The sequence below is a fragment of the Paroedura picta genome, chromosome 3 (assembly GCF_049243985.1).
Source record: "Paroedura picta isolate Pp20150507F chromosome 3, Ppicta_v3.0, whole genome shotgun sequence".
Lineage (NCBI taxonomy): Eukaryota > Metazoa > Chordata > Lepidosauria > Squamata > Gekkonidae > Paroedura > Paroedura picta.
In genome coordinates this window covers 1,719,224-1,740,612 of record NC_135371.1, presented here as the reverse complement: position 1 = coordinate 1,740,612, position 21,389 = coordinate 1,719,224, and the positions used below count along the sequence as shown (strand labels likewise).

The 21,389-nt window shown below is 51.8% G+C and overlaps 2 protein-coding genes across 6 annotated transcripts; one reads left to right on the top strand and one right to left on the bottom strand.

Annotated features, from left to right (window-relative positions):
- Nucleotides 1-2,065: 2,065 nt before the first annotated feature.
- LOC143833985 (uncharacterized) lies at nt 2,066-10,847 on the bottom strand. Of its 3 annotated transcripts, XM_077330415.1 has the most exons (6): nt 10,723-10,847; nt 9,502-9,691; nt 8,019-8,102; nt 7,213-7,339; nt 5,986-6,072; nt 2,066-4,331 (listed from the first exon to the last, which is right to left on the bottom strand). In XM_077330415.1, the coding sequence occupies exons 2-6, from the start codon at nt 9,514-9,516 to the stop codon at nt 2,569-2,571; spliced, it is 2,076 nt and encodes a 691-aa protein (XP_077186530.1). In that variant the 5' UTR covers nt 9,517-9,691; nt 10,723-10,847; the 3' UTR covers nt 2,066-2,568. The 3 variants fall into 3 exon arrangements, with proteins under 3 accessions (XP_077186530.1, XP_077186531.1, XP_077186532.1); XM_077330416.1 differs by lacking the exons at nt 9,502-9,691; nt 10,723-10,847 and adding an exon at nt 9,292-9,433; XM_077330417.1 differs by lacking the exons at nt 7,213-7,339; nt 8,019-8,102; nt 9,502-9,691; nt 10,723-10,847 and adding an exon at nt 6,983-7,194.
- Nucleotides 10,848-11,675: 828 nt separating this feature from the next.
- On the top strand, nt 11,676-21,323 carry LOC143833984 (uncharacterized). Of its 3 annotated transcripts, none has more exons than XM_077330414.1 (5): nt 11,676-11,747; nt 13,223-13,286; nt 13,936-14,062; nt 14,728-14,832; nt 16,402-21,323. In XM_077330414.1, the coding sequence occupies exons 2-5, from the start codon at nt 13,272-13,274 to the stop codon at nt 18,198-18,200; spliced, it is 2,046 nt and encodes a 681-aa protein (XP_077186529.1). In that variant the 5' UTR covers nt 11,676-11,747; nt 13,223-13,271; the 3' UTR covers nt 18,201-21,323. The 3 variants fall into 3 exon arrangements, with proteins under 3 accessions (XP_077186529.1, XP_077186528.1, XP_077186527.1); XM_077330413.1 differs by lacking the exon at nt 11,676-11,747 and adding an exon at nt 11,754-12,157 and having other exon boundaries at nt 16,405-21,323; XM_077330412.1 differs by lacking the exon at nt 11,676-11,747 and adding an exon at nt 11,754-12,157.
- Nucleotides 21,324-21,389: the final 66 nt, after the last annotated feature.

Here is a 21,389-nt window from a genome sequence, read left to right as displayed (position 1 = left end):
GGGGAAAAAATTGTATTGATACTGGAGTCCAGGAGGTGCAACGGCCTCAAGATTTATCGATGCATTTTCTGCGGGAAAGAGTACAACTGCACTTTCTACGCCAAAGGCCAATGGGACAGAATATAATTTTACGGGAACGACAAGATGTAGCAAGCCTCGAGATGAGACCCCCTTAAGAAGACCGAAAGCTCATATTGTTTTATGTTTAATGTTATACTGTATCCTATATTTCCATTTTTATGAAAAAGGGGAAGCAGTGTCTCTTTCTCTCTTGTTTTTTTTTTTTTGTCTCTTTTCTTTTATAGGCATATAGGTAATATAATCATTAGTGCTGAAAATGTAAAATGGGGTTCTCCCCCCTTATTTTTTCTTTCTTCTATTAGTGAATTGTCCTAGGACTAAAGCCTACACTGACTTGTAGAAAATGTTTAATGTTAAGCTTTCAACTTAAATCTGAAAATATATCTGTCAGGATGGTTCTTAGAATGGGTCAAGCATAAATTGTTTTGTAGATGTATCAGAACCAAGGATAAGGAGAAGCTATAGAAGACTGAAAGCTTATATTGTTCTATGTTTAATGTTAAGCATTTAATCTAAACCTGGAAATCTTATTATTCTCTGTATTAACAACATATACTGTATCCTACATTGCTATTTTTATGAAAAAGGGGAAGCAGTGCCTTTTTTCTCTCTTGTTTCTTTTCCTTAGTAAGCATATAGGTAATATAATCGTTAGCGTTGGAAATATAAAATGGGGCTTTCCCCTCTTATTATTTTTTTTTATTGGTGTATTGTTATAGGGCCAAAGCTCATATTGATCTGTAGAAAATGCAAAGCTCTCAACTTATACCTGTCAGGATGGCTCTTAGAATGGGCCAAGTATAAATGGTTTGTAGATGTATCTGTATTAAGGACAAGGAGAAATTATGAAATCCTTTTGTAATTTTTTTTCTTTGTACATCTTTAAGGCAAAGCCCTACTTTCCTCTCCCTTCATCAGGGTATTGATACAGGGCCAAAACTCATACTGTGCTATAAGAAATGTTTAATGTTAAGCATCTAACTCAAACCTAGAAATATCTGCTAGGATAGCTCTTAGATTGTATCAAGCAGTTAATGTGAGGTCTACGATCTCTCAAGTAAGTTGATTAATAATAACTTTTCTTTTGTATATCTAAACAGGCCTTTTTTTTTTTTAATGTAGTGGAAATGTGGATGGCTCTTAGACTCATGGCTCTTAGAGTTTTGGGCAAAAGTTTATATCACTGTGGAGTCAATGTGGGGTCGTATATTCTCAAATGATGATTATATTTCTATCTTTATGAAAATAAAAAAAATCATTATAAAAAAAAACAAAACAAAAAACAGCCGATTGTTGGGGGGCAAAGCAGCCCTTCCTGCCTTTTAAAATTAGTATTATTATTATTACATTTATTTCCCGCCACTCCTGACCCTGGCTCATGGCGGGTTACAAGGTGTCCAATAAACCCCAATAAAACCCCATTAAAAACAGGACAGAATCATAAAGCAAAACTGGCACAAACATGGCCGAATTCCTTCATCCTCCAAACCCCAACCAACCTCTAATGAGGGGTGGAAAGAGGGACAAGATCATAATGGCCTAACTTCTGCCTAACACTGAGGCCGGAGGGGGGGGGGCGGGACTCCAAGCCAATCTCCCTCCCTGCCCTGGCCCCAACCACAGCCCTGGCACAAGAGCTGTTTTGCAGGCCCTGTGGAATGGCAAAAGCTCCCGCAGGGCCCTCAGCTCTCCCGGGAGCTCATTCCACCATGTAGGGGCCAGGCCTGAGATGGCCCTGGCCCTGGTTGAGGCCAGGCGTGCTTCCCTGGGGCTGGGAAGGACCAGTAAGTTTGGCCCCACAGAGTGTAAGGCTCTGCAGGGGGCATAGGGTGACAGGCGCCCCCCTCAGATATGTGGGACCCAGACTGTGGAGAGCCTTAAGGGTCAAAACCAAAATCCTGAACCAGATCCGGGCAGCAACCGGCAAACGGCCAAAAATTAACCCGTTTCACTTTGACCACAAGTCCTTTTTTCAAATTCAGAATTCAAAATAAAAAAACCTTTAATGGCATATAAAAACCAACGTCTACATGAAAGTAAGTAGTTGTTCATTAATAATTCATAATGGTTACATAGTTTCAAGATAAAACATATAAAGTAAAATAATGATCACCAATTATACATTCCTCCATCGAACGCTCAGGAATCCGTCATTCACTCCAAATATGAATGCCCAAGGATTAGAATTATTTCTCACTTTTTCCATAATATGTGCATTTGAAACAGCTCTGGCCAGACAGAGAACTATTCTCTCTCCCCTTTTCATCTTTATTTCGTCCCAATTCAGACCTCCTGTGCCCTCCTTTCACAGCTAAAGGTCTGTTCATTTCCGTCAATTCAATTTCTTTTAAGTTGATACATTTTTTATTGTTTTGAGAAATTATTTGGATGCTAATTCTCATGGGCGACATAATGATGGCATGACTTAATCAGCTGTGCTGATATGCCTTGGGCTACTGGTGCAATCTTTCCCAAGATCCAGGGAAGCTACTTCTCAGATGCTGATTCCCCAACAGCAGATTCCATGGATTTCTTCCTGAGGTGTGCTTTCTCGTGATGAACCAGACTGCTCCTCTCCTTAAAGTCCTTTCCACATTGGGCACACTGGAATGGTTTCTCCCCAGTGTGAACTCGCTGGTGTGCAAGAAGACGGTGACGATCGTGGAAACTTTTCTGACACACCAAGCACTGATGAGGTTTCTCTCCTGTGTGAATTCTTCGACGATGACTCATGAGGCCTGAACTCACCCGGAAGCTCTTCCCGCACTCCAGGCACTTATAGGGCTTCTCCCCTGTGTGGATCCTTCGGTGCTGGCTCAGGTGCGAAGCCTGCGTGAAACTTTTCCCACACTCCAGGCATTTATAGGGCTTCTCCCCCGTGTGGGTTCTTTCGTGAGACTTTAGGCTACTGAAATGTCGGAAGGTCCTTCCACATTCAAAGCAGCGGTGTGGCTTCACCTCGCTGTGTATTTTCTGATGTGTGGTTAAGGCACTGCCCACCTTGAAGCGCTTTCCACACTCTGAGCATTCATAGGGTGTCTCCCTTTTGTGCAGTTTTCGGTGTGTATTGCGGTGTGAGCTCTGCCTGAAGCACTTTCCACACTCGTCACACTTATATGGTTTCTCCCCGGTGTGTTTCCTTTGATGCGTAATGAAGTGCGCTCCATCGTAGAAACTTTCCCCACATTCCAAGCACTTGAAGGGTTTCTCCCCTGTGTGGATTCTTCGATGACATGTGAGGCTAGCTCTATAACCAAAGCTTTTCCCGCACTCCGGGCATTTGTACCTTTCCCGCCCTGTGTGGGTGGTCTGATGATAAGAAAGGCCAGGTCTCGATGCAAAGCCCTTCCCGCACTCCTGGCATTTGTAGGGCTTCTCCCCGGTGTGGATTCTCTGATGGGGGACGAGGCCTGTTCTGCTGGTGAAACTTTTCCCGCACTCCAGGCACTTGAATCGTTTTTCCCCCGTGTGGGTCCTCTGATGTATCCTGAGTTGGGAACTCAGCCGGAAGGTCTTCTTGCAGTCTAAGCATTTGTAGGGTTTCTCCCCGGTGTGGATCCTCAGGTGCCAAATAAAGGTCTGCTTGTCGGAGAAAGTCCAGCTGCAGTCGGGGCAATGGTAGGGCCTCTCTCCTGAGTGGATTCTCCTGTGCGATGTCAGTGAGTGGCTGTACTTGAAGTCCTTCCCACATTCGGTGCATTGATATGTCTTCTTCCCTGAGCGCGCTCTTGGTTGCTCACTCTGCCCACGGCTCTTTCTCCGCTCCCCAGCCTTAGAGGGCGCCTTGGCTGAGCCCCTGGATCGCTGCTTGGCAACCTTCCCCCTGTTCCTGGGACCCTTCCCACCTTCGGGGGGCTCAGTCGGCTTCTCCCCGGTGTGAATCTGCTGAGGCTCAGTTCGACTCACCTCGTCCGAAAAGCGGCCGCTTCCCCCTGAGGACTCATCGGGCTTTTCTGCCGAATGGATTCGCTGATGCGCCTTCAGGCTGAGACCGCTGGCCAAGTTCCTCCCACACTCCCAGCACTTGAACGCCTGCTCCCCTGTTGGGATCGGCAGAGCAAGATTCAGGCTGGCGGAGCGGGGGAACCGTTTCTCAGCCGAAGGGCTCCGGGCTCCTCCGCTCCTTTCGGCTGACACTTCTTGGATGTCTCCGCTGGTCCCAAAGGCCTCTTCCTCCAGTTCATGCACGGCTGTCTCCGAGGACGCCTCGAAGAGCCTCTTGTCGTATTCCGCATCACCCCAACTACCCGCTGCAAGAAAGCGAGAGACAGAATCATCAGCCCAACCAGGAAGGCCGAGGAGAATGTCTCCTAAAGCAGGGGTAGTCAACCTGTGGTCCTCCAGATGTCCATGGACTACAATCCCCATGAGCCCCTGCCAGCTTTTGCTGGCAGGGGCTCATGGGAATTGTAGTCCATGGACATCTGGAGGACCACAGGTTGACTACCCCAGTCCTAAAGGTTACCACATTCTCCAAGGCAGGACTCTTGTGAAAGCCGGCTCGTGCCACTTTCCATAAAAACAAAACCCTAAAAACATCCAAAATGGTGGCAGGAATAGACCCCCCCCCCCAACCCATGCCCGGCCTCAGCCCTTCCACTAGCATTCTCCGTGACCCTGATCGATGTTCGCAGGTGATGGTTAGCCTAGAGGGTCACAGCTATAAAGGCTGCCAAAGCTACAGAGGGAGGGACCCAATCTCACTACCAAGCAGGCCTCAACCAACACCTGGTGTAAGAGCTCCGTCTTACAGGCCCTGTGGAAGCCAGAGAGCTCTACCAGGGCCCTCAGCTCTTCTGGGAGCTCATTCCACCAGGTCGGGGCCAGGATCGAAAAGGTCCTGGCCCTGGTCACGGTCAGGCAAATTTCCCGGGGGCCCAGGACCACCAGCGGATTTGCACCTGCAGCGCAAAGAGCCCTGTGGGGGGGGGATTAGATGAGCGGTCCCTCGCATAGGAGGGACCCAGGCGACAGAGAGCCTTAAAGGTTAAAACCAGAACCTTGAATCTGATCCAGAAGCCAACCGGTAACCAATGCGGCTGTCTCAGCATACGTTGGAAATGGGACCTCCAAGATCGCCTCGTGAGGACCCTCACAGCTGCATTCTGCACCAATTGCAATTTCCGGGTCAGAGACAAGGGAAGGCTCTTATAGAACTTTAGATACTATAGAGCAGCGGTGGCCACACTGTGGCTCCTCCCCTCCCGCCCCCACTCCCAAGGCCCCCTAAAAATAAAAGGGTGAGCACCAAGGTGGTCCCATTGTCTGCCTTGGGGTCCCTCCTTCACCCCCTCTCATGCCAGAGCTGGGCGGGGCCAGGGGCTGGCAGGCAGGCTGGCTGTCAGGGGAGGCGGGACCGGGGACATCAACCAGGTGTGCTCTCCCCAAAAGGTGCAACCAGAGCCGCAGGGCAGTGGGGCTGCGGAGCTGGTGTTTAGGAGACGATTGGAGCTCCCTCGACATCGCCCCCCTTCACCAATAGGAAAAAGGCAGTCTGATCTCGTCAGCGGTTGCTGGGCAGATCCCTCAGACGGACTCTTTTCTATTGGCTGAGCACCCCCACTCAGGACCAATTGCCATGGAACTCATTTTATTATTTGGAAAGATATGGCCTCCTTAATTAAGGGACCCCCCCCCCTCTCCAATCAGAGCTTGTCAGGAGAAACAAGTGCAGCTTCTCAGTCTGTGTCGGTCTCCTTCCTGGCCCTGTACTTAAGCAGAGCAGTGGTCCCTCTGGCTTTCGAGGGTCCACTGAGACGGTGCCTCTCCGGGGTCTCAGCCACACGCCTTTCCCATCCTCTGGGGGTGGGGGGTTTCTTGCCTGCAAGCGGAGGCTTTCCCCTTGAGCCACAGTCCCCCGCTCACCTACCTACCTATGTGCTGACCGCTCCTAACCCTACTTACCTGCCGACTGCTCCTCTTCCTCCGAGTCCAAGCCAAAGGGATCCTCGTCCTCTTCCAGGCAAGAGAGAGAGTCAGGTCTGAGAAAACCTTCGGAGAAAAAAAGCAGGCCAGTTACGTCTAGCAACAAATTCGGCATCCCAAAGAAACTCAGTTCTTGCCCTGCTTCTCAGGAGAGGATAGCACAGTTCTCCAAAGATGGAGAACCCACCACCTCCCGAGGAAGCCTGTTCCACTGAGAAACTACTCTGGCTGTCAGGAACTTCTTCCGGGTGTTGAGACGGAATTTCTTTTGCATTCATTTCATCCCATTGATTCTGGTCTGTCCCTCCGGGGTGAGAGAGAATAATTCTGCTCCATCCTCTACACCAGTGGTCCCCAACCTTTTTATCACCGGGGACCACTCAACACTGGGGACCCCTCAACGCCTTTTACTGAGGCCCGGTGTGGGGGGGGGTAGTTTACTCCTCTACTCTCAACCATTGCCCTAGCGCTCTCTGATTGCTATGGTAATGTTTTAACATCCCTTCAAAATAAGATGCAGACACGCCACAACAATGAAGTGTGTTGTAAAGGGCTGGGGGGATGAAGTAAAGGGCCGGGGGGGGGGGAGAGAAGGCGTCCTTCGGGGCCCACCTCCAATCAGTCGAAGGACCACATGTGGTCCGCGGCCCACAGGTTGGGGATCGCTACTCTACACCACCGCCTTTTAAATACTTGGTATTTAAGACCGACTTGGTTGGCCTTCAAGGTGCCTGCCTGGACTCAGAATCTGTTCTGCTGCTTCAGACCAACGCAGCTCCCCTCTTGAGTCTATCCAGGTTCACGCAGGCCGTCTTCTCTCCTTTACAGGGTCGCCCTCCACTGGCTCGCTCTCTCACTGCTGGACCCATCCCACATTGGCACAGTTTGCAGGCATCACAATTCCTGCCACCAGATGCAACACAAGCCACCCCTGCTGTGTGCAGGGACACACAGAACATCACTCCACTAAACTCACCCAGCCCAAGGGGCCAGGGCCCAGCGCGATCCTGGGGGCAACGGGCAGACATTAATAATCAGAAACGTCACAAATTGACATGGCTCCCTTTTTGTCCTCGGGACGTTCTCTCGGCTTGGTCCTCCCTCCTTGGGACCACAAAACCTCTCAGCCAAGTGGCCCTATGAAAAGTCCACATAAGGATCAGCATCAATGGGGCTCCTACAGAGTGAAGCCAGAGGGATCCTTACTCAGAAAAGTCACGTTCTCGTAATTCTCCAGCATGACTTCCTTGTACTGAGCCCGCTGGCCCTGACTGAGCAGAGCCCATTCCTCCTCTGTGAAATGCACGGCCACCTCCTCAAAGGAAACCAGGCCCTGAAGCACAGAAAAAGAATCACACAATTCATTTTCCTGGAAAAGACAAATGTATAGTTCTAGGGCTGGAGCCACAGGGGTCAGAAGAGCTTCTGATTGGCCCCTGGAGATCTGATATGGTGGGAAGATGGTTCCAGCAACAGCGGCACCCACAGTGTAGGTTTTGTTCTCTCTCTTGCTCTTCTTTCCCAGCGTATGCTTTACAGGAGCCCTCTTCTCCCCTGTAGTTGGGCTGACCTGAGTACGTAAGAGAAGCCATGTTGGATCAGGCCAAGGGCCCACCCAGCCCAACACTCTGGGTCACACAGGGGCCAAATTCCCAGGTGCCCTCAGGAGGTCCGCCAGCGGGGCCAGAACTCCAGAAGAACCCCCAACCCAGGACCAAGAATACGGCTTCTGCTCTTTCTGTGGCTCCAGTCCTCATGACAGCCATCTTGCCGTTCCACCCCGCACCCTGCGTCAGAACGGCAAAGGTGCTCTCAGGTTCAAGAAAGTTGGGGAACCTTGGCCTAGTTGGTGGGTGATTTCCACCCTACCCCAAGGATGAGACGCTTCATGGGGTGGAATCAGTGGGCTTCATGGCTTTCCTAAGGGGTGCCTCAGACAATCGCGAGTGCCAGAATCTGCCCCCCTCCAAGCCGCCCGACACTGCCTCTCCCCCCAATGGCCCCCCACGTACAGGAGCTGGCTGCATGGTGACTGTTTCCATTTCCCCACAGAGGAGAGAGGGCCTCAGGTGTGACCGGGGATGCTGGTCTTCCACCTGTGACAAAGAAAGAAATAAAGGGGGGGAGAGCAACGTGAACCAACTTTTTTGCATTATAACCATAGAATTTTTAGTTGGAATAAACAAGATCTGAAGCATGTATGATTTAACTGCATAGAAAGAATATCCTTCAGGACACATTCTAAAATATGAACTTCCTGGTATTTGTCAAGTAATCTCCTGTCTCCCGATTGCCTCAGATGGAGACTTCCTGTTCCTTTGAGCACCTTTCCTCCCAGATTGCCTCCAGAACAGGACAAACAGACTGAAGAACACAGTCAGTCAGACTGCTAGGACTCTCTCTCTCCTCTCTCTTAACAAAGTTATTTCTATTCTCAATAAAGCTATTTATTCTTTAAGCAGACAGGGATCTGTCCCTTTGCATATTAAAACTCTGCCGTTTTCTTGGCAGACTCAGTACAGGGTGGTTTGCCAGTGCTTTCCCCAGTCATTACCGTTTACCCCCCAGCAAGCTGGGTACTCATTTTACCGACCTCGGAAGGATGGAAGGCTGAGTCAACCTTGAGCCGGCTGCTGGGATCGATCTACCAGCCTCATGGTTAGAGCTTCAGACGGCATGTTGCTACCTTGCCACTCTGTGCCACAAGAGGCTATTCAACAGGTAAAGCCCCAAGGGGGGTGGGATTGGTAGGTGGCACAGGGAGGGTTTGCCTCCTCCCAAACACAATGAAGACCTGAATTCGGATGCAGATCTGACACAATCCCACCTTGAGTCTATCCCTAGAGATATTGTTCTGTCCCGCAGCCTGATCTGGATGGCTTTTGACAGCGAGTGTCCAACACCAACTAAGCTCTGGATAACAAAACAAATCAGAGTCCGGTGGCACCTTTAAGGCCAACAAAGGTTTATTCAAGGCGGGAGCTTTCCAGCACAAGCCCTCCTTCCTGAGCACTCGAAAGCTCCCACCTTGAATAAATCTTTGTTGGTCCTTAAGGTCTCCCTAGACCAGGGGTAGTCAAACTGTGGCCCTCCAGATGTCCATGGACTACAATTCCCAGGAATGCTGGCAGGGGCTCCTGGGAATTGTAGTCCATGCACATCTGGAGGGCCGCAATTTGACTACCCCTGCCCTAGACTCTGATTTTGTTTTCTTGTGACCAACATGGCGGCCCACTTGAATCTAAGCTCTTTATAGAGGCCTCTCAAAGCACCAGACTTACATACCTGCAGGAGTCCTTCTAAAGGAAAAGGAATTCTTTAAAGCCCAGTCGGGTGCAAAAGAGTGACCTGTCCATCTGCTGCGGGTGGCTGAGCCAAGGAGTTTGCAAAGGAGGAGGAGGAGGAGGAGGAGGAAGGGGCGTTTCCCCCCCCCCCCTGAACTATTGGGCTGACCTTGCAATCACATTTGGGGAACAAAGGGCAGAGCTAACATACCAGGAATGCCATCATCCTATCTCTTAAAGCGACAGGGGAGAATATTTCTTCCTTCTCAGTACTGTAGCTGGACAGAACACATCTGTGTTAGCCAAGCGTTACTTGTCCCAGTTGAAATGATGAAGTGACTCAGGCAGATGCCATCCTTAGGATCCAGCGTGGGTCTCAAGGCCATAAAGATTCACGCAAACTTTTACAGAAAAGGAGGCGTTATTACTAAGTGGGAATATTATTATTATTATTATTATTATTATTATTATTATTATTATTATTATTATTTAATTTGTTACCCACCACTCCCAAGCAGGCTCGTGGCGGGTTACAGATGTCCAGTTAAAAAAAAACATTAACCCCCCATTAAAATGGACAGAAAAATACAGATACAGAGGACCAACAATCCAAAAACATGGTGGAGAAATCCCCCCCATCCCCACCCCCTACCCCTGAGGGCGGAAGAAGGAGAATCAAGGTAACCAAAGTTGCAGCTTGACCCTAAGGGGCCCCCCTCAATCTTCCCCCACTACCCCAGCCTCAAAAGGTCTGCAGCCCCACCCCACCCCACCCAGGAGCTCATTGGGGCTCATTCCACCAGAAACACATTCAACAAATCAACAGCTCAATTTACTGTACTGGAAGGTGTTGATAAGAAGTTCAAAGAATCATAGAAGCATAGAGTTGGAAGGGACCCCCCAGGGTCATCTAGTCCAACCCCTGCAGAATGCAGGGAATCCACAACATTGGGGAGAGAGTCAACTAGAAGCCCTCTCCTAGAGAGCACAATGTGTAGCCATGGAGCTGATATGCAATTTCCCACTGCATTTTGGGGAATCCCATGAAAAAACCTCAAGGACCCACAACTTGATGGTGCTACCTGTAGATAGACCAAAATATTAATAGCAGCTGGACAGCTGGACCACTCAGGGCAGCTGGGGGCCTGACCAGGACCTGGGCAGGCCTGGGTGCTGTTCTGACAGCAACGCCAGCCGCATAACTCCACAGGAAAACAAGAGAAAAATACTCTAGGTAGCATCCAACTCCGCTGAGGTCCCTCTCCCCCCAAGGATGCCAACCTCCAGGTGGGACCTTCGGAGCCTGACCCAGAGGTGGCCAGGAATGCCAGGCTCCTGGCACGGGGCAGGCCACGGCCAGACGGATGAATGGATGGACCCTCTCTGCCCCCCTTGTCAGCCTTGCCCCCAGACTCCTGTGCAGCATCCTCACCCGCACTGCTTGTTCACTGGGCGAGGGGCACGGATGCCCCCCGCAGGCCTGGCTGTTTCACCCTCAAAGAGCTCCAGAGGCGGTTCCCAGTGGCCTCTCCCTGCTGCACCGCTGGAAGGGGGCGGGAGGGAAGCCAGCCCCAGAGCCAGCTGGGCAGGCAGCGCTTGGGAAGGGCCAGGCTCCCCTCCCCAATGAAGGGTCAGAGCTAGACCCTTTAGATCATTCTTAATCGGGTTTTATTTATTTCTGTGAATTATCATTTATTGAGTTTTAGAGCATGCAAACTGCCCCAAGACTGTCTTACTGTATCTACGCATAACTGGAAATTGCTGGCAGCAACCGGTTATTCTCTTGAGGGGGCCTATTTTTTGTCTCCCCTGCAATGCAGCCTCAAGGGCCCACAAACCCATCCAACCGGCCACTTGGCCCCCCTGGATCTGCTGAGCACTTTCGTGGGGCTGCCTGGCATTGACCCTCACCCTTGGCCTGCAGGCCTGACCTGCTTCCTTCCCTCCCCCGACACTCTACGGGAGGCCCTCGAAAGCTCATCCCCTGAATCAGGGGTAGTCAACCTGTGGTCCTCCAGATGTCCATGGACTACAATTCCCATGAGCCCCTGCCAGCGAACGCTGGCAGGGGCTCATGGGAATTGTAGTCCATGGACATCTGGAGGACCACAGGTTGACTACCCCTGCCCTGAATGAATCCTTGCTGGTCTGAAAGGTGTCGCTGGGCTCTGTTTTTGTGGACTGGCAACAGAGTGGAGGGGCTGATTTCGGAAGCCCTTCTGCACCAGCCCCCCCGATCCGCCAGGGGGCGCCAAAGGACAGAGGAGCGAAGGCGGCTCCCAGCGGAGGGAAACGGACCGTCCGGGTGGGCGCCCCCTGGCGGCGGCCGCGAGCACTGCAGGGGCGCCGGGCGGAAGGGGCGTGGGGGGCGGCCGGCCGGACACAATAGGAGCGGGGAGGGGGGGGGACGGGAGGGGGCCGCGGCCGGAGCGCCTCGGACGACGCGTGTCCCGGGAGGTGCGTCTGCAAAACGCCGCGGGCTCTGACTTGGGTCGAGCAAGATGCGTGATCGGGACGGGCACCCGGGGTGGGGGTGCAAGGGAAAGACCCCCGCCCCAAATGCCTGGGACCCCTCGCCCCCCTCTGTGGCCCGGGGACCCCCGGAGGGGAAATGCAGAGCAGGGGGGGCGTCTAGGGTGTCCCGGCGGCTCCCTGGTGGGGCCCGGGGGAACCCGATCTAGGGATGCCAGCCTCCAGGCGGGACCTGGGGATCCCCCCACCCACTGAATGACAGCTCAACTCCAGACTGCAGAGATCAGCCCTCCCCCCGGAGAAAAGGGCTACTTGGGGGGCGGGACTCTGGATGCCAGCCTCCAGGCGGGACCTGGGGATCTCCTGGAATGACAGCTCATCCCCAAAATGCAGAGGTCAGTTCCCCTAGGAAGAAGGGCTGCTTGGGATGCCAACCTCCAGGTCAGCAGTCGGAATCTAGCGAGGGGCTGTGGTTCAGGGGCTGAACCGCTGCTTGCCAGAAGGTCCCGGGTTCGAATCCTACCATCTCCCGTTGCAAGGAGGAGGGAGGCCAAGGGTCTAACTCTGAAAATAGCAGGTCCATGCAGAGGGAGGCCCCAGCTGAGGGGAAGAGCATCTGCTTGGCAGGCTGAAGTTCAATCCTCAGCATCTTGGGTCAAAAGGACCGGGGAGGAGATGGTGCAAAAGACTTTCCCCCCCGAGACCCTGGAGAGCCCCTGGCCGTCTGAGTAGGCGCTGGTGACCCCGATGGACTCGTGGGCTGATTCCATAACAGGCAGCTCTGGGAGCTTCCAAGGAAGGAAGGGGTTGGTTTATTGATTGTAGGAGGGCTGTGTGTGTGTGTGTGTGTGTGTGTGTGTGTGTAGCGTAGTCCGGAGATCTGAGGGGTGCCTGGCTGCCAGGAAAGGGATGTTCAAGGCAGTTTGCCCTGGCCTGCCTCTCTGTCATGCCCCCTGCTGTTCCCGGGAGGAACTCCCACCCAAATCCTTGGAGGCCTCCCATCCACATACTAGCCACAGTCACCAGGCTTGACCTCCGGGCTCTGACAGGGTCGGGCTTGCCTGGGCTAGGGAACTGGCCGGTCATTGGCCCAATCCCCCAAATGATTATTGGGTTAAATGTAACAGAAGCTTTTGAGAGCCAGTGGGGGGTGGAGAGTCCAAGCAGCAGACCCTGATCTGGAGAACCTGGGCTCAGTCACAGATCTGGGGGCTGGAGCTGGGAGGGGTGGGATTTGGGGGCGGGGGGGAGTAGAATCCCATGAAGTGCCCCCTCCCAAGTAGCCACTTTCCCCGGAGGAGCTGACCGCTTGCGGCTGGAGAGGAGCCCTCATTCCAGACTGGTCCTTTTTGAAATGTTCTTCTTCTCGGTGAATCTCTGTAATCCCCAGGCTGTTTGTGCAGGAAAGAGGCGGCTTGTTTTCAGCTCCAGCCCCACCCCTTTTATTTTCTTCCCCGCAGGCTGCAGAATAACCTTGCTAGAGTGACCTCTTCCATCCTTTGTGGGGAAATGGAAGCCGCCCAGGTAAGAGGAGGGACCGCTGGGGGAGATTTGTGTGGTTATGGCATGGTGTGTGTGTTGTGTAGCCAGGAGAGGCGAGGATTGCATGTCTGGCAGCCAGGCAAGGGACATTTGAAGGCGGTCCGTGTCACAACCCCTAATGTGCCTTCAGTAGGGTTGCCGAACCGCCCGCAATCGCCGAACCGCCTGAGGTGCACCGAACCGCCCAACCCTAGGTCCCCCATCCCAAGACTGGCCAGGGTCACCCTTGCTTAGCTTCCACAATCTGAAGGGGTCAGGCGTTGCCTGGCATCAGGAAATGGGGGGTGGGTGGGAGGGAGGGGGGTGCTGATTTTGGCCTTGCAGTATATTTGAGTTGCCCATCTGGTAAGGCTATCAACTCCGTCAGTTGTTTCATGGGAATTTTTTAGTTCCTTTTTTGGCGGGGGGAGGGGGGGAATCACTCTTCCTTTATCTTTTAATGCTATGAGCAACTGTGTATATGCTTGAAAGGATGCCAGCCTCCAGGCGGGACCTGGGGATCCCCCAGAATTCCAGCTCATCTCCAGCCTACAGAGAACAGTCCCACCCACCTCCTGGAGAAAAGGGCTGCTTGGGAGGGGGACCTGACAATCCTAATGTGTTTTTTTTTGGGGGGGGGGTTCTGTTTCAGGAACTGGTTTCCTTTGAGGAGGTGGCCGTGCGTTTCACAGTGGAGGAATGGGCGCTGCTGGATCCGGACCAGCGGTCTCTGTACAAGGAAGTCATGCTGGAGAATTACGACAACGTGACCTTTCTGGGTGAGGACTCTTTCGCCTTCGGTTGCCACATCGATGTTCCCATTACGGCTCCCAGCAGAGATGTGGAGTCCCAGTTGCTCAGGGTGGGAGGGTTTGTGTTCCGGAAGAGAGAGGACCGGGTGAAGTGAAATCCCTGATGCAGGACACAGAGCCAGGTGGCTACCAGAGGCTGCTGACCTGGGCCCAGAGGCCAAAGGAACGAACCCCAGGGTTGTGCTTGGGATGGTCGCAGCTTCCAAACACGTTCAAGTTCTCTGAGAACTGGGTTGACACTGTCAAAGGCCAAACCAGCATGTCCTGATCCAGGCAACTGTTGAGAGCCAGCTGGATGCAGTGGTCAAGAGTGGCAGCCTCTGATTCCCCGCTCCTCCTCCACATGCAGCCAGCTGGGTGGCCTAGGGCTAGTCACAGTTCTCTCAGAGCTCTCTCAGGCCCACCTCCCTCACAGGGTGTCTGTTGTGGGGAGAGGGAGAGTAGGCGATTGTAAACTGCTCTGAGACTCCATCAGACAGTAAAAAGTAGGGGACAAAAAACCAGCTCTGCTGCTGCTGCTGCTGGTGGAGGTGGAAAATGGCTTCCTCTCTTCCGTTTTCTGAGAGGCGTTTCTGTGGAAGGCCTAAATATTTAGCAGGCAAAAGTAACCAAGCTCTTTGTTTCCTCCAAAGGAGTGCTGAAGCCTGACTACCTCTCTTACCTAGAAGAAGGGGAAGACCCATTTGCCCTGGACTCGGAGGAGGAGGAGGAGGAGGAGGAAGCAGAGAGACCGGCAAGTAGGTGTCCAGCCCCATGCTGAATTTTTGAACTCCTTTAAAAATACCACCCAGGGTAGATTTGCCTCACCGGGCTGAGAGTCCAGGTCAATTTCATGCACAGAACAGACTCCTAGAGTGGGAAGGGTCCATAGAGGCCATCTAGTCCAGCCCCCTGCTTAATGCAGGATCAGCCTCCAGCATCCAGGAGAAGGATCTGTCCAGCCGCTGCTTGAAGACAGCCAGTGAGGGGGAGCTCCCCACCTCCTGAGGCAACCCCTTCCCCTGCTGAACTATTTTGACTATGAAAATTCTTTTCCAGATAGGCCTAGCCAGTCCTGTCTACATGTAGCTTAAACCCATGACTGCAGGTCCTTTCCTCTGTGGCCCACAGGGACCTTCCCAGAGAGCCAGTTTGGTGTCGTGGTTAGGATTGCGGACGTCTAATCTGGCATGCCAGGTTCGATTCTGCGCTCTCCCACATGCAACCAGCTGGGTGACCTTGGGCTCGCCACGGCACTGATAAAACTGTTCTGACCGGGCAGTGATATCAGGGCTCTCTCAGCCTCACCCACCCCACAGGGTGTCTGTTGTGGGGAGAGGAATGGGAAGGTGACTGTAAGCCGCTTTGAGCCTCCTTCAGGTAGGGAAAAGCGGCATATAAGGACCAACTCTTCTTCTTCTTCTTCTTCTTCTTCTTCTTCCTTGCCCTCCTCCAAGTGACCACCTTTCAGATCCTTCAAGAGAGCCCTCCTGCCCCCTCTTAACCTCATGTCCATAAAACAGTCATACCTACAGGAGCATCTGTTGATTCCATGAAGAACTGTTAAAGTGAACGGAAAGGGCCCCCTCTCCTGCGGTAATGCTGTTTTATTGTTATGAGGTAGATTTGAAAAACCCTCCTAGAATCACAGAATCATGGAGTTGGAAGGGACCTCCTGGGTCATCTAGTCCAACCCCGTGCACGATGTAGGGCTCTGTGCAAACAGTTATTACAGCCAGCTGTCTCGGTTGTGCAATAGGAGGGCACTCATATAAGCTACGTGGCTTTGCAGATGATCTTGTCTTTTTTCTGGAAGAGCCAGAAGATGGGAAATCTGAAACCTTAAAGATGCTACATCGGGGAAAGTTAAAACCCTCCAGCAGGATAGAAGCAGGGTCATACTGCCGGCCCCCAGGCCTTGGTTTCTTTCTGCAAAACCACCACCGCTATATGTTATATGTAACTTTTGCTGATGTTAATTGGGGTTTTTATGGGGATTTTTTTGTGTTTTAACTATTTATGTTGTAAACCGCCCTGAGACCTATTTGGAGAAGGGCGGTCTAAAAATTAAATAATAATAATAAAAATAATCACAGGTGGTGGCAGGACCCCTTTCAGGGCTATCTTGGCCTTTGGGGTGAGGGCAGGCATCTACTTGGCATAGAAGGTCCCGGGTTCACTCCCTGGCAACTCCAATTGGGAGGGGATGGGAAAGACCTCTGCCCGTGACCCTGGAGACCCTTTGAAGGACCAAAGGTCTGATGCAGCAGAAGTCATTTTCATGGGTTTTACGTAATCAAGGTTCCCTCTCTCTCTCTCCCTTCCAGCAGGTGACTGGGATGAGGAGGGGTACTACAAGGGACTCTCTGGGGTGTCGTTGGAAACAGCCATGCAAGAGGTGGAGGAAGCGGCCTTTGGCGCTGAAGTGGAATCAAAGAGGAAGAAGGCGAGAGAGAAATCAGTTCCCAGAAAGATCAGCGAGATCCACGGAATGTCCTTCCAGGAGGAAGATCCGGAAAGAAAGCGAGAGGAGCAGAGCCCTTCGCCTGAGGAAACGTTCCAGTGTCAGTTCGTCGCGAACGCGCACATCAAACCTGAGACTGGGGAGAAAGCGTTCAAGTGCCTGGAGTGTGGCAAGAACTTTGGCAACAACCTCAGCTTCAAGGTGCATCAGAAATCCCACACGGCAGAGAAGCTCTCCAAACGGCCCAGCAATAGCGACAGGTTTTTGGAGACGGCAGCTCTTGTTAAGCACCCACCGCATCACGCCGGGGAGAAGCCGAATAAGCCACCCGAATGCGGGAAGCTCTGCAATAACGAGGGGAAGCCTGCCAAGCATCAACTCATGCGCCCAACCAAAGAACTGTGTAAAGTGGGGAAAATTGGGAAGCGTTTCGGTCAGGAGAAGCGCCAGGCATGCCCGGAGGAAAAGCCCTTTAAATGCACAGAATGTGGGAAGGACTTCCGGTACAGCTGGTCACTGACGTCGCACAGGAAAATCCACTCAGGAGAGAGGCCCTACCATTGCCCCGACTGCAGCTGGACTTTCTCCGACAAACAGACCTTTATTCGGCACCTGAGGATCCACACCGGGGAGAAACCCTACAAATGCTTAGACTGCAAGAAGACCTTCCGGCTGAGTTCCCAACTCAGTATACATCAGAGAACCCACACGGGGGAAAAACGATTCAAGTGCCTGGAGTGCGGGAAAAGTTTGACCAGCGGAGCGAGCCTCATCTCCCATCAGAGAATCCACACCGGGGAGAAACCCTACAAATGCCTGGAGTGCGGGAAAAGCTTCAGACAGAGCCCTGGCCTTGCTTCTCATCAGAGAATCCACACAGGGGAGAAAAGATACAAGTGCCCCGTGTGCGGGAAGAACTTCCGCTGGAGCACGGCTCTCACTTCCCACAAGAGAATCCACACCGGGGAGAAACCATACAAGTGCTTGGAATGCGGGAAGGGCTTCCGCTACACCTCGCACCTGGCCTCCCATCAAAACATTCACACCGGGGAGAAACCCTATCAGTGCCCTGAGTGTGGGAAATGCTTCAGCCAAAGCTCGGGCCTCAGTTCACACCGAAGACTGCACAACGGGGAGAAACCCTACCCGTGCTCCGACTGCGGGAAGCGCTTCGTCTCGAGCTGGGCCTTAGCCAAACATCAGAAGATACACACCGAGGAGAAGCCGCACGAGTGCTTTGAGTGCGGGAGGACCTTCCGCTACAGCGTCAGCCTGCAGGCCCACGAAAGAACCCACACGGGGGAGAAGCCCTACAAATGCCTGGAGTGCGGGAAGAGCTTCAGGCAGACGACGCACCTGAGCCAGCACCGAAGGATCCACACGGGGGTTAAGCCGTACAAGTGCCTGGAGTGCGGGAAGACCTTCCGCGTGAGCTCGGGCCTCACGAGTCACCGGAAAACGCACACGGGCGAGAAACCTTATCAGTGCTTGGTGTGTCTTAAGAGCTTCCGCCACCGTGGGTATCTTCTCGTGCACCGGAGAGTCCACACCGGGGAGACCCCGTACCAGTGTCTCGAATGCGGAAAGAACTTCAAACAGAGCAGAAGCCTGACGTATCATAAAAAAGTTCACCTAAGCCAGCAATCCATAGAAAGCAGTTGAATGCGGAGAGATCTTGAGAAAAATACATCTTGAGGATCTTGGTAGTGTCCAGTTTGAGGGGCGCGGGGGAAAGCTTTGAATGGAACCAACAGCTTATTTCCTGCCAGAGACTCTGCGTCTGAGAAATCGTAAAAGATCTGGTGCGAGGAAAGAGTTTCCAGTGGTGATTCCAGTGGTCCCGAATGGGAAAGAGGCCGTTTCCATTGTAGCCCCCGTCCCGGTGAAATGCCTTCTTGGAGGAGAGATGTGTGCAGGGCGGCTGTCGGGCTTTCGCAGGACGTGTGAGATGGAATCGTCCCAGCAAGGCCTTTCCTTTACCCTTTTATTTTCTCTGGTTGCCAGATATTTTCCCTTGCGAATATTTCTAGGCACGGGGAGTGTGTCAAGATCTGAGCTGTTCTTTTAAAAACGTCGTGAGCTGCGCAGAGCCCTGCGTTGTGAGAGAGACGGGTGGGACATAGAGCTAATAACTTCATCGAAATATGGCAAGAATGTTTAACTTGCTTGCAGCATGACTAGTCCCCAGCTGGTTCCCCAAAAGTGGAAGGGCACGTCTGCATGAAGGAAGCATCGCTAAAGCAAGCTGAAACTTTGTCACAGCTGAAACTTTGGTATCAAAGATCGATCAGGACCATACTAGGGAGTACAATAGAAGCTGACATTTGGAAACCTCTCGTCTGAGCGGAGGGGTTCGAAGAGAACATTCTTGCAGCTGGCCCAAACCTGGTTGAATGTCGATATGACCAGTTTGGGTAACGGCCATTTCAGTGAATCTTTATCTTTGATTCCAAATTTCGTTCCATCTTTGTGCGTGTTGGACGAGTCAAACGGGAACCGAACCCATCAGTACATATGTCTGTTTATTTTGGTTGACACCAGAGAAAGAACCCCTCAGGGGAACGGCTCATTGTGGGTTCTCTGCCTGGGTTGGAGATCCATGACGGGTGTACTGTCTTGAGCCAGAGTGGTGGCCTCTCTGGAGAACTGAGATTGACTCCCCACTCCTCCACCAGATGCTGGTGGCCTTGGGTTACTCACAGTCCTGTTAGAGCGGATCTTGCAGGGCAGTTCTCTGAGAGTTCTCTCAGCCCCACATGCCTCTGTTGTGGAGAAAGGAAGGGGGAGGTTTCTGTAAGCCACTTTGGGGCTCTTTTGGGTAGTGAAAAATGAGGTATAAAAAACCCAGCCCTCCTCCTACAATCTCCCTTCTGCTTTGGAATGCCAAGGGCACGGTTGCACGGAGTGGCTGAATGTCAGCTGCATCAGACACCATTCAGGAGGTCCACAGGCTGGTTGGGGGAGAGAACCATCTTTCCGTTGTGAAAAAGAAGAGTGTGGCGGGTTTTGTACCCTGCTTTTTACTACCTGAAGGTGGCTTACAATCGCCTTCCCTTCCTCTCCCCGGAACAACCTTGTGAAGTAGGTGAGGCCGAGAGAGCTCTGAGAGAACTGAGACTGGCCCAAGGTCACCCAGCTGAGTGGGGAATCAAACCCGGCTCTCCAGATTAGAGGCTGCCGCCCTGAACCATGACAGCATCATGCTGGCTGTCCTGATTCACTTCCTCGCAGCTGCTCTGAACGCCCCACTCCATGGGACAGATTTCTGATAGTAACACCAACCAATTTCTCCAAAAGTCTAGAAATAAATAAGAAGAGGGCCCAGAAGTACCAACAAGGGGAGAGGAAATCACCTTCCATCCCCCCCTTCCGTCCACCCCATTTCCCCCCCACACGCACACAGTGTGGTCTCCCCTTGACACCTCCGTGCCTCCCCTCCCTCCTTCTTGACTTCTCTCCAGCTTAGCAAAATTGGGACGAGAAGCAGGCCTGCAGGGAAGGCTACCCAACTGGTTTTCTTTCCCATTTTGCTCCTGCCCCTGGTGCCTGTCACTCCACCTTGGTTTGCTGACACTGTCTCTGCTGATTTTGAGGTATTTCTCCCATTTCTGCTTTTTTTCAGCCTGTTGTTGGTATGTTGATATTTGATCGTATTCACCTATGTTCTTAGGTAGATCTTACATTCGGCTTAAACATGTTCTTTGTATGTTGATGCTTTATCCTTGTTAAACGACTCCCCCTCCCCCCCAAAAAAATCATTAGGAGTTAAGCAAAGATTTAAAATTCTTGCAGTGATTTTGATTAGTGAGCCTAAGGTTGATCCGCTGTATTTTAGGATGCTTTTTTTACCTAAATTAGATGGGGAGGGGATTAGCACATTATGTGGGGACTTAGCGAGAGACCGATATCCCCTCCGATGTTTACCAGGGTTTGTTCCCTTCGAAACTCACACAGAAAACAATCCAAAATAAAATGAAAATGATCATTATTGAAAACCAGTTTGAAAATAAAAAGCAGCAGACTTGGCCACAAATTAAACGAAGCACGCACGCAAAAGAAAAATAGAGGCGAGATGGGTGATAGGGGAGTATAAGGAGAGAAAAGTATAGCTACCTTCGCGACGTGTAGAAATCCAAAGAAGTCCTAACACAGGCTGGTCTGCGTGGTCTGTTCAAAAGGAGAATGTCTCTCCAGGCTACAGTTCTGTGACCTAGCCTCTTGAACAAGGTGCTAGATGGGATGGCGCTATTCTTGTCTATATGCTATTAAAGGCTTGTTGTTGTTGTTGTAAAGTCTAGTGTGGATGAAAAATTGGGTGAGATCCCGGAGGTTTCTCAGGACAGAGATCATACCTGGGAGGGCCCTGCATGGACCCTTGAGGAGTTTCCCAGGCAAAGAGACGTGAAGAATTAGAAGATGTGGTTACATCACCAAAATAAGACCAAAATGTACATGGCGCCTTGACCGCCCTGTGATTAGAGGACTGGAAATGGATTGGTTTGGGTGGCATAATAATCGTGTCTGGGGGAGTCCTGTAGGCGTGGCAGGAAGGAAAAAGCACTTAAGGGTTGAGAAGCTGACTTACGTTCTTAGGTCCTTGGCCCTTGTCCTGCAGGGGGGACGTCTTTCTAGAGTGGGGAGGGTGCCCTTGAGGGCCCGGCACGACGTCTTCTGAGGAATTCAAGCTGGAAAAACAGCTCAAAAGGGTAAACTGTGCTGCTGCTGCTGCTAAGAGGCAATGTGTAATGGAAATAAACTAAATATAAGAAAAAATATAGTATGTTTCTGTGAACTTATTTATTCTATTTGTTGGGTTTTTTTTGCAAAAAAAAATTATCCCTCTCATTATTT